This window comes from Phragmites australis, chromosome 2 (assembly GCF_958298935.1).
Source record: "Phragmites australis chromosome 2, lpPhrAust1.1, whole genome shotgun sequence".
Classification (NCBI taxonomy): domain Eukaryota; kingdom Viridiplantae; phylum Streptophyta; class Magnoliopsida; order Poales; family Poaceae; genus Phragmites; species Phragmites australis.
Window position 1 is genome coordinate 50,625,425 of NC_084922.1, and position 17,064 is coordinate 50,642,488.

At 40.2% G+C, this 17,064-nt stretch overlaps 1 protein-coding gene and 1 long non-coding RNA gene across 2 annotated transcripts; both read right to left on the minus strand.

Moving 5' to 3' along the window:
* Positions 1-292: 292 nt before the first annotated feature.
* LOC133909617 (uncharacterized) lies at positions 293-2,047 on the minus strand. Its single transcript, XR_009908411.1, has 2 exons — positions 1,680-2,047; positions 293-1,602 (listed from the first exon to the last, which is right to left on the minus strand). It is a non-coding gene; the product is annotated as an uncharacterized LOC133909617 (long non-coding RNA).
* A 327-nt stretch (positions 2,048-2,374) lies between these two features.
* Positions 2,375-6,639, minus strand: LOC133909616 (probable NADPH:quinone oxidoreductase 1). Its single transcript, XM_062352126.1, has 3 exons — positions 6,475-6,639; positions 6,200-6,391; positions 2,375-2,863 (listed from the first exon to the last, which is right to left on the minus strand). Exons 1-3 carry the CDS (start codon positions 6,575-6,577, stop codon positions 2,559-2,561), a joined length of 600 nt encoding a protein of 199 aa, XP_062208110.1. The 5' UTR covers positions 6,578-6,639; the 3' UTR covers positions 2,375-2,558.
* Positions 6,640-17,064: the final 10,425 nt, after the last annotated feature.

The window sequence follows — 17,064 nt, forward strand, 5'->3', positions numbered from 1 at the left end:
ACATCGATCGCCTCCTTTGTCAACTCGATTGGCTGGAGCACACTGCAATTCGACAGTGAAGGACACCAAACCGGACATGATGAGCACCATTGCACCAGCACCAACCACCGGCGGGTCAGGCAAAACGACATGCCGACGTCCAAAGGAAACGTCAGCTACAATACCTGAATGCCGGAGAGAGGAGGATCCGATGCACTCACTGACTGACGGTTTGACAGAAGCATTTCTAACTATCTGGTAGGAATATGAAACATTGGCAATTTGGCATTTCAGAATCAGAGCATTCCCATGATGAGATGGAGTTGCTGCAGTGCACTGTTTTAGTTGCTTACTACTACTTAGTACTACATAGCCATGCAAGCCCCGAAAGCAACGCAAAGTTCAGACTTCGGAATTGTTATCCTATCAGTCTATATCTATACGGAATCACAAGAAGATCTAGATGAAAAACTTTGATGGCGTTACAGTGTTTTTTTTTTAACGGAAACGTTACAGTGCTTTCACTCTACTCCTTTATCAGAAACGACGATTGTTACAATGGAACGCCTTTTCTTTCTTGAACGACAACCAACTCATCCCTTTGCCCTCCACCATCGTTTTGATTCGGCAAGTGGCAAATCCGTGGCTGATGACGCCAACTCGGCACGAAACGCGAGTAAAATATCTTCATTCGGACAGCATGCAGCTGAAACTTTTCTGCATCGATCACACGCTGAAAACAACGGAGTGCAGCCAGAAATTAGGCCACTGCTGAACTAATCAGAAGCGACCTTTTGAGATGAAGAGATTTATTTTTTAAACATCGATCACTGTTGCAGTTGTTGGGGTGGTTCAATTCGTTAGTCCTTCACCGGCTTAATTACTGGCATCAACTGAAGCCGCCCGCTGTGACGCTAGCTTGGTAAGTAAATTGCTACTAGACAAGTAGAGATTGCTATCACCACAGTAAACAGTTAAACGCCCATAGAAATCGAGAGGGAAATACCAGCGTCCGTTAACAGATCAAGTTGCGAACCAACCATTTCCATGCTGTGTGATCTCCCAGTCCCATTTGGCCATTTATATGAAGTGGAGATGGTGGTGGTAGAGACCATGATATGCCAAACGCACGTCTTTTCCTGCCCAGTGATGATGAATTTACTCGAGCAACTGTGAGCAAACAACGTTGTAAAGAAGAATGCACCAGTTGTAACGGAGAGAGTAGTGGCAGCTGGTGCATCCGTACATGGTGCAGCTACCAATGGGTTGGTCGGTCGGTCGGCCTGTACTCGGTGCGTGCCTGTCACGCTTGTTCACACCACAGCGTGTTACACAAGTTCAACAGATGTTGAAAAGTGATCAGGAGTCACGTTCACAAAATCAGAGAGGTTTGGTTGGATTAGGTCTGAGGCCACTTTGGTCGTCGTCTTCCATGAATTGAGAGCTCACGTCAAGGGGTTCTGTGCCAGTCATCTCCTTTCCTCCTAGCAGCAGTGCTTCAAGGATTCCACACTGCTGCTGATGGCGATGAATCCTAAATTCTGTCAAGTACTGTATCACAAGTTCCTATTAGAGCAGTGGCTCTGCTCGTTGGCACTTGGCAGCTCTGGAACTCATGGACTTCTGCATTGTACCAAGCATCAGAATCAAGAAGTCCTCCAAGAGATTATAATCCAGAAGAAAAGGTATAGCATCCCGACCTAAGTGGCCAGTCAGTCTTTCACAAATGCATATATCAGCAGCGGCGCGGGAGCTCCAATGGTCAAATGCCAAATCACAATCATGTAGCTTATGGACAAGATATCCTTGCTGCAATACTGTACTTCTTGCCATCACACTGTCAAATATTGAAAATTTCTTGATTTCTTCCAGAAACTGCAGTTCCTTCTTCATCTGATACGCGTTTGAGTTGCTTTGTTTCCACAGGGGTACCCATATATCGACATCAACATGGTGGTTGCCTTGCGTATCATATCCTCATCCATTCGTGTTATGCAGTATGCACCTGCACAAGCAACATATACAATTTAATCAAACCAAAAGGGACATGTTTGGCTTTTTTTTTAAAAAAAAGAAAGACAATACATACCTTACACTTGATGGTAGTATGGACATGACCACCACATAATGTGAACAAAAACAGTTAAGCATAGCGGAAATTAAATAAACGGGATTAACTTCCAATGGAGGAAAACGACGGAATTCTGTAATTTGTACGGCCTATTCAGATCAGATTTCACCTAACGGCTGAAAAATAAATTTTCTGCAAAAGAACTACTGAAAAATAAGACAGAGGTAACATGAAAGTTGCATCTAATGAACAATATGACAAGCCCTGAAAAAATGCTGTACTAAAGGGAAGGTGTCAATTCTCATTACTGGGAAAGGAAAAGCATAACCTTTAAATTGTATAGATGTTATTGAATCGTTAAACAATCTTCAAACAGGAGAGCATTTGCCCAGGGACTTATTACAAGTTTCAGACTGCCACAATGCATTACAGGTCCCATGCATAGTATGTGATACCCAGAGTTCTAAACACTTCAGGGAAGCACAGATTACAACGGCCCTGAGTTGATTCAATCCTTATTCTGGAGCCTGAGTGTGAAGGCCTGAAGGGATAAGAGCACTTGCTTGAGCCGCTCTCTGATCTCGGCATCAATCAGATTTCCATCACTGTCAAACTTTGGTGGCTGCTGAAATGCTTGGACGAACAGTTCTGGCTTGTTGATGAAATGAAGATCTAAGAATACCCCAACCTGCCGGAGATGGTACTGAGATCTACCTCCTCCAAAGCCACCTCCTGCGCTAACAATTGCAGCAGGTTTGTCTGCCCAGCAGTTCTTTCCTCTAGAAGCCCAGTCAAGTGCATTCTTCAGTGGACCTACAATTGTAACACAAAGCATGTAAAGCAAGCATAAAATAGTAAAGACAAAAGTGAATTTGGGTACTTTTGCATCATTATATAGTCCAGTAACATTGTCTTACATCAGCACTACCGATATATTACACTACCTCCAAATGTTCTCCGCAATAATCAGTTTTATACCAGTTAATCAATGGAATTTATGAAAATGTAAAACTTGTGTACTCATAATTAGACAAATGGAAAAGCTCAAATAGCGAACAAATAAAGATGTGGAATGCGAACCGAGCTCGGTTGGCAGCGCCTCCACTTGAGAGGCAGCCCACGCAGGCTCGAACCCGGGTGCTCGCAGGTCATGCAAGTACTTCCCTAAAGGGTTCAGTACTCACCTCCTTAAGGCAAAGCCTGGGGGAAGTCTTCTCCCCGTGATCGAGTTTAAAAAAAATAAAGTTGTGGAATCAATATGAATCTACTGCGTATGTTACAAAATTTGTAAAATCAAATTTATGATGCCAGATCATCGGCACAAATGTTATGATGCAGATAACACTACAGTCAGTGTCATAGAGCTATTCTCGACAGCATTGTAGAAAAAGTATTCAGTGCCACAGAAGACTGCAGTCTACACTACAGTCTACAGGTGGCCATGTGAAGAGAATAGGAGATGGCATGCAAATGATGTTGAACAATATAAGTTGGTGTTTTGATTAAAAATGTAGAGTATATATGGAGGGCTCATGACTTCATGAGTAGAGACCAAACAGTTGGGATACTGATATAATTCAAAATTCTCAACACTCTACATGCTTAAACACTGGTCAAATTTCTAGAGGCAGTAGCAGCAGATATAACAATCTTACTATTACTAATTGGAGGGGTCCTCTAGGCTCTCCACTGTGATCCTAAGATGAGATGCACTACGGAAAAAGAGAAATCCTATAAAATCTCACCAAAAAAGCAAAACATCCAACCCTTGATTTTGTAAGTCTAAAAGATTTGTGGTTGATTTTCCTGATCCATATACTATCTCTAAGTTATAGATTGTTTAAAACTGATAGCCAAGACTCCAACAAGGACACGAAATGTCGATATCAAGTATGGGATAGATCAAAAGAGTCCATGACCTGATCACGAATTAACCATCCATATACGGTTGATCTACTACTTTAACGATTCAGATTACTCACACATGCATGAAGTATATTAGAGTTTTCATTGTATACACATGCATGAAATATATTAGAGTTTTCATTGTATACGTTGAGTTCCGAGTCAATAGGAAAAAAAAAGTCCATCACGAACACAGCTCATGCTTGAATGAATCTATCCGGCCGGTTGGCTTGCAGTAGCACAAATTTGGACTAATGTGTGGGTCTTGCTCCCACTTCCTCTATGTTGAGCTAAACCACCATATGCACAGATCTAGGGCACGACGTTCATGGCTGAGTTTAGTTCAATAGTTCTTGAAGCCTCCCCAAGTCCTCTAGGGAGAGAGATGATGGTCCAGGTAGGTAGTACATGCGTCAATATAAGAAAGCATGGAATGAAGTGGATTTTCAACTTTTCCCCTTCAAGTTTTACATACAAGCAAGCAATCGACATCTGATTTCAATTCATATTTATTTGAAATTGAGTTTTCAGAAAACGGGAGTGTGCAAATATATGTAAAATCAAAATAAGGAAGTTAAAAAACTGTATCCAAATCTTTTTTGTCTTTGTCTAAACAATATTACAGGTGTATTGTCCAAAGGAGAAAAAAAAGATAACTGGGGTAGCTGGAGAAAAGATGAGGAAAAAAGTGAGATGGGATGGAAAAAATTTTCTATTTAGTTGTGGGTATCAAATATCATATTTAACAGTGTTAAGGGGCTAAACAATACAGAAATTATATAGTTGTCACATATCTAACAGTCCCTCCAATACTTTACCATTTTATACTATCTAAATATACTACTGGAAAAAACTGCCAACACAGTTGTTTCTTGAGAAGATATGTATCTAATATTCAAGAATAAAGTTGCTTTTCTATTTAAAATCCATGAGAAGTATAATCTAAAAAACTAGCAACATAGTTGTTGTCTGAGAACAGTGAGAAGATATGTCTCATACTTGTAATTCTAAAACATGCTATATATTGTTTTAGATCATCAGTCATACACGTACAACTATTATTATTCTCAGAAACACAAGACCAAAACTGCTAGTCTGTGCAGGTGCACGGGTTGATGGACTAGTAATACTAATTGGTTTTGGAATTGATAAATTAGATGCATCTCCAAGAAAATAGAGTGGAATTATGCATCCGGGCGCTAGCCCGGTTGGCAAGAACGGCACTCGCATGGCGCGAGCGCTCGAGCCCGAGCGCTTGCACGGGCATGCACGGAGCAGGCGCGCACGGAGCGGCCTCGCTCGACCCCGCCTCCAAAGAAGGCCATGGAAATGGGTCCCACTGTTCAAAAAAAAATAGAGTGGAATTATATATTCTGGAAAATAGTAACAGCATAGACAATGCACAAAAATTACATTGCATTAGATGTTACTAGTAATAAGCATCTTGAGCACTATGCAACTCGAAGTTATCAGTTCGTGTGGCCCGGAGACGAAATGCAATAACTATGATTTAGGGAATGTGCTTTCTTCTACTCAGCGGTAAAGGGGATGCCAATATAGATATTCAGAGGGTTAGAAACGGGCATTTCTTAGTTGTACCTAGTAATCAGTGACCTAAACAAACATTCACAGTTCAGCAGAAAGCCTGAAGGAAAGAATATTTAAGTGCTTCTTTTCTTGATAAGATTTTGTAAGAAAGGAATAAAGGAAAAGCCAATACATCCTGGAGACATGCTTTTGCTAAAGGCTAAATGTTCCTACAATCTACTTTTGGGCCCTGTTTTGAAGAGAGCTACGCTCAGCAGGATCCAACTCCACTGACTGTGCATCGTTACAAGGGAATGGAATCCCACTCCACTAAATGTGCATGATGAGAGTCAAATTGGACCCACCCATTGCGGACCGTGACAACCAAATGGAAATCAAACTAATTTTGCAACAATGCACATGAGCATTTGAATCAACCTCATATCAGTAATAGTTCATGGCCTGTATTTTTCCATGGAAATTAAAAATCTATCATGTCGCTTAATTAGCCTTCATGACAACATCAAGGTTAAAGTAAAAGAAAACGAAATCCTGAATTGAATTGAGATGGGACATCACACGGGGCATTGCAGTATGTAGGAAGCGCCGTTGGAACCCAAATTACCACCGTCCATGTCGATTCAGCGGCAGAAGCGAGCGCTCGGAACATCTCATCTCACATGGGAAGGAGGCTAAAAGTGGGAAGACGCAACGTACTTGCGATGGAGTAGTTGTACTCGGGCGCGGCGAAGAGGACGCAGTCGGCCTGGTAGATCTTGGCGCGGAAGGCCTCGACGGCGGGCGGGAACCCACCATCTACCTCGAGGTCGGTGTTGAGCAGCGGCAGGCCCGAGATGTCGATGTGGTCGATCTTCATCCCCGGGACGGAGTCCTCGCACACCTCGGCGGCTGCCGGTTTTAGCAACCGCGGGTGAGTGACAGGATGAAGCGAAGGGCAGAGGAGGAGGAGAAAGCAACGGGTGGGAGCGTACCGGCGCGGAGGAGGCCGCGGTTGAAGGAGGCCTTGCGGAGGGAGCCGCATACGGCGGCCACGCGGAGGATGGGCTTCGCAGCCGACGCCGCCGCGGCTTCCATGCTTGACGCCCCGTGAGTCGTCTCGTGCTCCGGCTCGGCGGGGGATGGATGGAAAGTTAGCCCAATAAATACAGGAGATAATTCCATCTTTGTCTCTAAATATTAATGAAATTCACGATTCGTTACTGAAAAAATAATAGTATTTTTTCATCATCATTTATTTTTTTTTCTTTCTCTATGAGTCATCACTGTCGTAACATCACTGTTGTAACGGAGTGATAGCAGCGGCACAAAAGAATGAAAAAACTTAGTTTTGACGACAATAGCACTTAGAAAATAAAAAAACTAAATTAGTAACATAAAATAGATCATGATTCTTTCAGTGATAAATTAAAAAATGTATTAACATTTAGTGACACTTTAAGAATTATCTCTAAATACAGAGTCAACCAGCTCGCCTAAAAAAATTAGCTCTCGGCCGAAAAGGTTAGACTAGCTAACGGCCCATGCAGTACCGACAATAATGTGAGTGTGTGACCGGCGATTCCACTTTTTTTGCGCAAAACATTTCAGGATTTTTGCATGCAGATTTGTTTTTTTATCAGATTCGCTAGATCTCAGGTGACTGAGATTTTGTAAATCTTTCAACCATCTAAATTTAAAAGTAAATTTAGGGGTTAAGCTAGGGTTAAGAATTTAGATTGGAGATTTGGAATTTAGGGTTTAGCATAAGGATTATCTTACTCTGCCGGGTTTATAGAGATGGCCGGGGGAGGCCATTCGGACCAGCTGTGGTGGTGGGCTGCAAGGCATTGTCTGCTGCGATGGTGGAGGATTATTGGTGGGCTATGAAGGTCAGTAGGGACGTTGTACATCTTTGTGATTAGCGAGGCGGCGGCCAGTGTCGGTAGATTTGGTAGCTGGAGACAAAGGATGATGGCGGGGCAGAGGAGCTTGCCATAGTTGGAGAAGAACGGAGTGCTGGTGAAAAAGAGAGATGAGGGTCATTGTGGGAGGGAGGAGGGGCATCGGCGTTAGACGGCTCCGGCAAGGCGTGTGAGATAGTGGTTGTGGACGTTGAGAGAGGAAACGCTGGTCAGGTCAATGTGATCGGGGTTGTGTGGATAGCAAGAGAGAAGAGGTTGAGGATAAGATTGAAAAAGAGGGATGGATCTAGGCTGTTAGATCTAAATCTAATGGTTTGTTTTTAAAAGATTCGAAATATTACGGGCATATATTAATAAGAAGAGGAGAGAATATAAAGCGTAAGAAGCGCCAACAATTCAGCTAGCTTTGCAGAGCACTAAGAGAGTTATAGAAGGTAGACTATTACTCCTAGGAAAGACAAAAAGGATGGGTCAAAATCTAGAGTGGCTACTCATAGGGATGAAAATGGATAAGAACGGTCAGAAAAACGGACAGGAACGGTTGAAAACGGGAAAGCTGGAAATGGGTATAAACTCGGGAATGCCGAGATATCGAAAGTGAACCAATCCGAACGGAAACACATCAGTATCAGTTAGGAACCGATAATTCAAATCGGGAACACCTAGTCGAGAACTATAACTTCAAGCATTAAATATGACACATAATTATTTCACACCAATAAAAATAATTCATACTATACACAACTATACCACGTAATGACATAAGTCTTCATTAAAAAATAGTCACTATATCGTAACTAGAGTGCTCGACATAACACATAGTCATATAAATTTATTGAGTCTCAAATAGACCCATTCACACATGTTACAATAGTAGCCTAATAGAACAGGGATATTTGCTCATTTGCCACTCTCAGAAAGTGACAATTACTACTGAGGCTGACATGTGAGGCTCCCTAAGTCTATTCATGTGGGACATGATAGCAAATGAGATGCCACCCAAAGGTCTCCGGTGGCAAATAAACGAATACCCCAATAAAACAGCAAAACAAACAATTTTTCACTTAGTCTATAACTCATCAGTATCATTCATTATGATTCATATCTGGATCACTTCATATTTATTCTTTCTCCTTCTCCTACAATTGGAAAAACGGGACAATACAGTCATAAAACAACAAAACCGTTTTCTATCTCGTTTATGAATTAATTTTCTTATTTTTATTCTGTTTCTGTGTAAGTCCCTAAAATCCGAAAATGTCAGGAAAAAAAATAAAAAACAGATCAAAACGGGACATAATTTACCTGTCTGTTTTCATCGTAAAATTACTCACCAGGTAAGAGGGCAACTAGATCAGTAATTTTTCCTGCTGCACTCCAGGACTGGCAATTTTCATCCTTAAATTTATTTATTATGTTTCCAATATGTAAAATTTGTTATCAGCGCATTAAATTCTCGTTCATTTAAACTGGCAAGCCTTATTCCTTATTTTTTTATTTTTCATATAAGTGACAACTTGCCTATCTCACAGAGATAGCAGTAGCTAGAACATTTTTTTTTTTACCTAAGTCACATTTTATGGAACAAATCACATATGTGCATGGAATAATTTTCTTTTGAAGCTAGAACATTTTTTATCTTATTAAGCGGAACAATATTTACATTTTATGGAACAAATCACATATATGTGTGGAATTTTTTCTTTTCCTTATAAAGCGGAACATTTTTTTACATTTTTTGGAACAAATCACATATATGTCTGGAATGTTTTCTCTTGGAGCTAGGAACTTCTTTTCGATTAAGCGGAACATTTTTATTTTGCATTGAACTTGCTCACATGCACATCCAACGGCCATGACGCATAATCTAGGTATAAGGCAACTTAAGAGTGGCAAATCTGTTTATACTTTGCATTGAACTTCCTCACAACCTTATTTTAATCTTTGTTTCAGGTTCACAACGTTCCCAGGTGACGAATGATTAAAGACAGTTTGTATCAGAAAACTGAATCTGAAGGCGTGCTATTTTGTTCATTTCTTCGTGACATTTCGATGCACAATAGTTTAAATTCTGATTAGGTTTTGACATTGCAATGCTCTACGCATATTTTGTAACGCCAGTTTCTTCTAATAATAAAGTTCTGAAACTTCATAAATTTATTTATGTACCGAATTTGTTCAGTGCTGATAGGCAATAGTGTTTCTTCTTTTCGTTCAGCACTGGTTCTTCTTCAGTAGTAACATATGGCACTAGTTCTGAAACATAAAAGCTCTTCGTAAGTGGCATATTGCTAGTTTTTTTTTTTTTTTTTTTTTTAGCATAACGGGTAGCCTTTCATTGGTTCAACAGATCGTTACATAAAGAAGCCCGGACAAGAACCAGAGCTTCATGAAACCAGACAGAATCAGAAAGATGATCAGCTGATCTTGCTAGGACATGAGCTACCACATTACAGCATCTACTAACATGGCTGAAAGAAAAAACAGAAGAACCTCTAGCTTGTTGCTTGATATCCTGAACTAGCAGACCCACACCAGATCGATCCTTGGAGTTCGATTGGAGCTTTTGTATGAGCGAGAGGCAATCAGAGGCAATAAGCACTTGACTATAAGGGAGGGGAGAGACAAAGTGGACTGCAAGCCTAACAGCAATCGCTTCTGCAAGCTCCGGATCAGTGACCCCGAGAAAACCCTGCCTGCAAGCAGCCAGAAAAGAACCATTATGGTCTCTGATCACTAAACCAATTCCCATCCGATTGGAATTTGCAAAAAGAGCGGCATCAACATTCACTTTAACCCATCCCTCCGGCGGTGGAGCCCAAAGCTTCGACCTGGCAGGGTCACACCATTTGGAGACAACGGGTTTGTAAAGGAGAAATTTTACGGTGGTCCAAAATTAATATGAGCCATCTATTTTTAGAGTCCAACGATCCAGATTAGTCAGAATACTACTCATTTTCTACTAGTAGTATAGGTAGTATATATGAGTAGTATAGTAGTATTAGGGTTATTTTGGGAAGAAAAATACGTTACATAAAACTAATTAACTACAGTTATATGTCTCTAAATAGAGTAATATTTCATTGTTATTTTAACATTTTAATCTATCTTCGGCATGAGAGTTCATTTGCTACCCATCGGCTAGGGTTAGCGATCCGATGTTTGCGTTGTCAATTTTTCTATTAGCAAAAGCATGGTAGTTAATTTTAACAAAATTGCCACAATTACCAAAATATCCAATTATATAGATCGTCGGATTAGATTTATACTACCTCTTACCTCTAGGTAGTATGGACCACCGTAAAAGAGCTCTTGTAAAGATGCATTATAATCATATCAACGTATGCTCGGATTTTCTCAAAGATGCGCAGAGGATGCACTTGGTGGCCGCCATTCCTCACACCATTCCTAGCCTCCCAAATATGCCAGAGATTGACTGTTAAGATTGTGGCTTCCTTCTCCATAGAGTCTGCCAAGAAGTCAAATAACCACTGCTTGGCTGAACAGAAACTTTTGAGGCGTCTTGATACGCCGTATTCCTTCTTTAGTGCTCTCCAGATTTCAGCAGCATATTGGCATGTTAGGAATGCATGATCAAGAGTTTCTTCTCTTCCACAATAACAACACTCTACAGGAGCAGGGATGTACCTCCTTTTGAATTGTTGACCTGTAGGAAGACAATTGTGTGCCAGCCTCCATAAAACAATTTTCATCTTTGGCGGTGCCTTGATCGCCCAGAGTTGCTTCCATTCCTTTGACATGTCTGTTTGGTTTGATGTTGTGCCCTTTCCACTGGAGCTCGCAGCCTTGTAAAAGTTCTCCGTTCTAGCCATAAAATATGCAGACTTAACAGTGTACAAACCTGATCGTGTATGCAGCCAAGCCACAAAATCTTGTACCCGGTTCAGACTTAGTGGGATTTTGAGAATGACCCTTCTTGTTGATAGTTGATAGCACTGACCCTTCTTGTTCTAGAAAAAGGCGCCGGTTCAGACTTAGTGGCATATTGCTAGTTGATAGCACTGACCCTTCTTGTTCTAGAAAAAGGCGCCGGTTCAGGTGAAGCACAATTCGTACTGGGGTAGGAACATACGGCTGGAGTCTGAAGAAATTTTTTATATTTTTTTTATATTTTAAAGAATACATGGTTATTTGAAAAAATTGTATGTATAGGCTATTGTTGCTTGTTTAACGGGTGAGAACTTATGGACTCCAGTGCTCAGTGTATTAAATAATTGGAGAGAAGAAGTTCCTGCTCATTCAGTGGGCAAGAACTTGATCTCTTCGGCTGAATATGTGACATGGCAAAAAAATCGGCCACTTAGTATAATTGTTTTTTATAATATAATTTTTATATATGGTAATTTGAAAAATATTACATATTTATTCGGTGAAAAATACTAGTTGTGCAAATAGTTATCCAAACGGTATTACGGAGTGGTTCATTCTATCCTTAATTTTGGTTCGATGTCATTTTATCGATATTTCTTTATTTAGTTGATGTAAAAGTGTGTGAGCTGGTTTTTTTAGTGAAGTAATCATGGAAGAGTATAAAATATTTTTTTTCAAATAATAGTAATTGTGAAGCATAATTATCGTAAAACCCAGATGAAGGTTACATACGTTGATGAACATTACATGAGACATAGGGTTTTCCTTCGAAGCTCGAAATGATCTTAACCATATAGAGATGGCGACAACAAACGTTGGCATGTACGATACGCTTAAAGATTAACTGAATAGCGTGCCACCGGAGCGGTATATCGTTCCATTAGACCCCCCCTAATGTACTCAGCTAACCAGGTGAGAGCGATGAGGCGTAGAGTCCTGAGGACGGTTGCGACCAGCGGCCTCGTCCCTAAGAGGGGACGTAACCTGTAGGCAGCTATGTCATTGTTAGTTTCATAGTGTTATGTTATTGTCTTTCTTCATATTACTATGTTATTGTTCCTGGTATAATAGCATTCGTGTACCGTATTTTTTTTTATGATTCTATTCGGACTATTGACTTATACAACGACCATTCCATAACAATCATAATAAAATGTTGACCGAATGAACGATGACATATACGATACCCGTAATGGTGTACACGGGCTTTACCTAACATACCTTAGGGAATGAAAAATAGTACAAGTCAAATACGAAATCAAATCATTTGCTGACAGCTAGAACACATCGATATTACTCCTAGTTATTTTTTCGACCCACCATACGAGCCGAAATATAGCATCTTCTAACGTTCATGGCTCTCTCTTGGCATAATTTTTCCTGTAGTTCCTCGATGATGACATGAAGGTGACGGATGTATTCTTGGATATGTGGTTCTCCACGAGTCAATCCAGTACTGGAACCCACAATCATCCGTCTGGAAAAAATGATGTTAGAGATAAGTAAATTGTGTTGAGATAATAAGAAAGAAAATGAGTATTATTTGTTCATACTCTAAGATGGGGACAATGGAAGAATTGACGGCCTATGTCGTCGAAATTCTCATAAATCTGGACTACAACGTCATCTCCATGCTGACATGGCGGCCAAAACGAGCAAGAAAAAACATTATAGTTTCTGTAGTAATCTCTACCATATATGTCTAAATGGGGGTGTGGAGGCGGTGGATCGATGAGGCCATCAAGAGGATGAGGATACATCATTGTCTCGATTCAATTTAAGGTCAGGAGATGTGTGAGTAGAGAATCGATTGGACTTTGTTTATACACAATAAGTCTCAGCGGTAGTGGATAGATGTGGCAGTATTGAAAAGCCTGTTGCCTAGACTGCACCGTGAAAGTGCATCTAGACCCCCTAGTGAGTTTTAGATGTTGAATGATAAAATAATTAAAAGACTAATAAATTTGTTGAGCTTTAATAGGTTTTTACTTACAAATGATAAAGTTAAGCTTATGTCATATAGAGTATGGAAAAGTAAAAAAATGATGAGCAAAGATTAAAAGGGGCAAAAGAGGCAAGATGCAATTGCAATTGTATGGTTCCATTGGCTATTTGCTTGCATAATCAAAGGAAAATTGAAATTGCATAAAGATTGGTCAAGATTGCAACACTAAAAAGAAAGGTGATCAAGAGCTTGGTATTTCAAGAGCTTCGTAAATCAAAAAAGATTTAGTTGAGAGTTTGCTTGGTTACAAAATTGGTATCTTGATCAATAAAGAATACAAGTGATCAAAAGCTTAATTGATCGAGAAGAGTTTATATGAAAGCTTGCTTGGGCACAACATCAATATGAAGAAAGATATTGAAATGAAGATTAAGTTGAAGAAATAGAACACATGAGTGCATATTGATGGTGAAGAGATATGTGATCAAGAATAATGGTAAATCAAAGGGAATTGCAATGATAGTTTTTTTAGTCACATAGATGGCATTCTTAATCAAGAAATAATAAAGTTGATCAAGGGCTTAGCAATTTAGGAAAAATTAACATGGAAGTTTGTTTGGTCACAAGATTGATAATATTGAAGTAAGGATCATGTTATTGAAGAAATGGAATTCAATGAATGCATATTGTGGATGTGAGGCTATGTGTTACTCAAGATGGCAAGATGGTGAAGGGGTGGCAAATGGCTTGGCTACGAAGGACCACGCGAGTGGACAAGTGCAAGCAAAGTGCTTGGTGCCGACGGACCCATGCAATGGAGAAGGAGAAAGTATTGGCTTAACACCGAGGGATCGATCAAGGCCATAAGCAGTCATATGTTATCAAGCATCAAATCATTGTTGAATCATAAGGTTTAAGGTGGCTTGAGGATATCACATTAATTCTTGATCATATATGTTTAAGAATCCCAAGTCACAAGCTCAAACAAGATGTGCTCAAGAAGAAGAGACAAGAAAATGTGCTCAAGCTCAAGAGGTTGAAATAGATTTCATATTTGACCTTGAGTATAGATATGCTGCTCTATCAAGAAGGATATGACATAGAATGGTTTGACAAGTCTCGATGCTCAAACTAACCAAACCTAAGTACTAACTTGAGAGAAAACATATGTAACAACACTTGCAACTAGTGGTCTTGGAGCTTATTTTTGGTTGGGATGGATAGCTCTCCAAATAATATTTTTTAGAGTCCAAGATCATCAAAATCAGAGTTCGTAGCAAAAAGTTATGGTGTTTTCACTATAGTGACCTAGGCTGTTTTTGTTAAACTGCGGAGTGTCCACACCTTTTTGCGGATAGTCCTTATTTTTACGAAGGGTCCGCAAATTACAGGTCTAACGGCTAGTTTTTTAAACAACGGCTAGTATTAAAGTTCGGAGGGTTCAAATTTTTTTGTGGAGACTCCGCTCCTTTCTAACTGTAATGGCTAGTTTTTGTGTGTGAGATATTTATACCCCCTCCATTTCATTTGGAGGGGTGCTGATGTTCCTCACGCTCACAACTAAGACAAATTCTTATAGAGCTCTTCCCAACCCCTTTTTGTGAGGTGTGTGCGTGTTTTGTGAGAAATCCTAAGAGTTAGGTTGAGAGATTGGTGTTTGAGAACACAAGAGAGAGCAATCCATCCTTAGCACTTATGGGTTTGGTCAAGCAATTTGTAAAGAATTTATTACTCTTGGAGGTGAAGCCTCCTAGATGGCTAGGCGTAGCCCGACGAGCTCTCATGCTTGTGGTGAGCCACGATAAAGTTTGTAAAGGTCTATCTCGCATTCGTAAGGGAAGAAATCAAAGTAGTGGATCGAGAAAAGTGGTTGAAAGAGGCATGACTTCTTGGAGCTTCCTCAATGGAGACGTAGGATTAACAGTGGTGAATCTGAACTTTGGAAAATAAATCTTTATGTCTCCACTTCGATTTGTTTACTTTTGATTTCTTGCTTTGATTTGTGCTTTTCACTAGATTTACTTGTTTGTACATACTTGTAAGTACATGTGCTTTTTGGATTTGCTAATGGACACCTCTAGAGCATATCTACTTGTTTGGTTTGAGCTAGATCTCTTTAGACGTAGTTTACATTCGAATTGTCTCTGTTTTTACGTAAGGTTCACAAAAGTGTGGAGGCTTAACAAAAGTGTGGAGAGCCCGCAAAATTTGCAGAGACTATGCTTTTAACTAATCAGCTGCAAGTTTGTTTTAATTGCAAGAAAACGCCTATTCACCCCCCCCCCTCTAGGAAACATATTGGTCCTTTCACACCGACCTATTCGGGGTAGCACCGAAAAGTCTATTCGCTAGATTGTATCGACCTATTAGGGGTACCACTGAAAACTGTATAGTTTCTGAAACCTACTCTATATTAAGGTGAAAACCAGTGTCATCACGTAGGCCAAAGTGTGCCAGAGGTAGGGGCCAGGGTAAGGGTGTCGTCCTGTCAGATAATTAATTATTGACTTGTAACTTTCCACATCAAAACCATTCGTATTATGAACCCTACCACTACTACATTCGTAATATATTGTTTATAGTCATACTGAATTGATAACACCCTCATAAACCGCAACAATGATAGTATGATACATGTAGCATACGACTTATGAATGCTTTATGTAGAATACATTAGCGGTAACAAACTCAATGGTCCGCACTAGTTGAACTATCGTTCCCGCGAGAGACAATAATAACTCATTCCTGAACTTTTGCATGATGAAATAAGCACATCAAGCAACAGCTTTCATAGAAAATCTCTGCAAAACATCAATGCCACAACTTTTCTAGCTTTCATATGGAATCCTGAGTTCTATCTCCCAGCCGTGCCCATGAACCAGCCCCCAACCACCATAAATAACCTCACCTTGAAACATGGATAGACCACTCTTTGCTCAGCTCTCTCAATTGCAATATCTTCCTCAACACTACCAAACCCACCTAAGAAAAATTGGAGAATTTTCATCCCCTAGTGGGTCGAACCGCTAATGCGCTTCTGTGACGACCCTTGTAGACTTCGCGAGTATCAAAATATCTCCTACACCTATGGCATCCGTTTCTTCATGCGTGCCAACTACCAGTATGACCAGCTTTGACATGGACTGTATGAGTATCCACCGGTATAGCGACATAGATCACTCATATGACACTTTTCATACGATTTTATGCATTGTCTTACTAATCTCCCATCTCATTTCATTTCTCCAATCTCCTTTACCTATCTGTGACTTCATAGGATAGCTTGACATGGAGCAAACTAAGGACCAGAAGTGGTAGGTCGACATGAGCATACGGTGAAGGAGGCAAGCTTACAAATGCCGGGAGTATGAGCAACAGCAGGAGGAACTACGAGTTAAGCGTTAGAAGGAGGAGTGTATGAGGAAGACAGTAAAGGAGCAAACTGCGGCCGAGGCACGTGAAGTAGAGAGGAAAAGGAAGCGGGAGATGGTCCTTCGCACTAAGGCACAGGACCCCGATGCTCTTCAAAAGGGTAAATATTCTATGTGCACTCAGTAGAGAACATCTATTGTAATCTGATCTATTTTTATTCCCTAAGACATTTTAGATTTAACAGCGACACACTATTAGGTTAGTCTTTAGGTGTACCATACATGCCAATATTTGTTGTCACCATCTCTATATGTTTAGGGTCCTTTCGCGCTATAAAGAAAAGCCTTATATCTCATGTAATGTTCATTAGCGTATGTAACCTTCATATGGGTTTTACGATAATTATGCTTCACAACTATTATTGTTTGAAGAATTATATTTTACACCATCCT

Coding starts and splice junctions, on each gene's coding strand:
- LOC133909616 (XM_062352126.1), bottom strand. CDS start 6,577: ATGGAAGCCGCGGCGGCGTCGGCTGCGAAGCCCATCCTCCGCGTGGCC. Junction 6,392..6,474: donor CCGCGGCCTCCTCCGCGCCG/GTACGCTCCCAC, acceptor TAAAACCGGCAG/CCGCCGAGGTGTGCGAGGAC. Junction 2,864..6,199: donor GTACAACTACTCCATCGCAA/GTACGTTGCGTC, acceptor TTACAATTGTAG/GTCCACTGAAGAATGCACTT.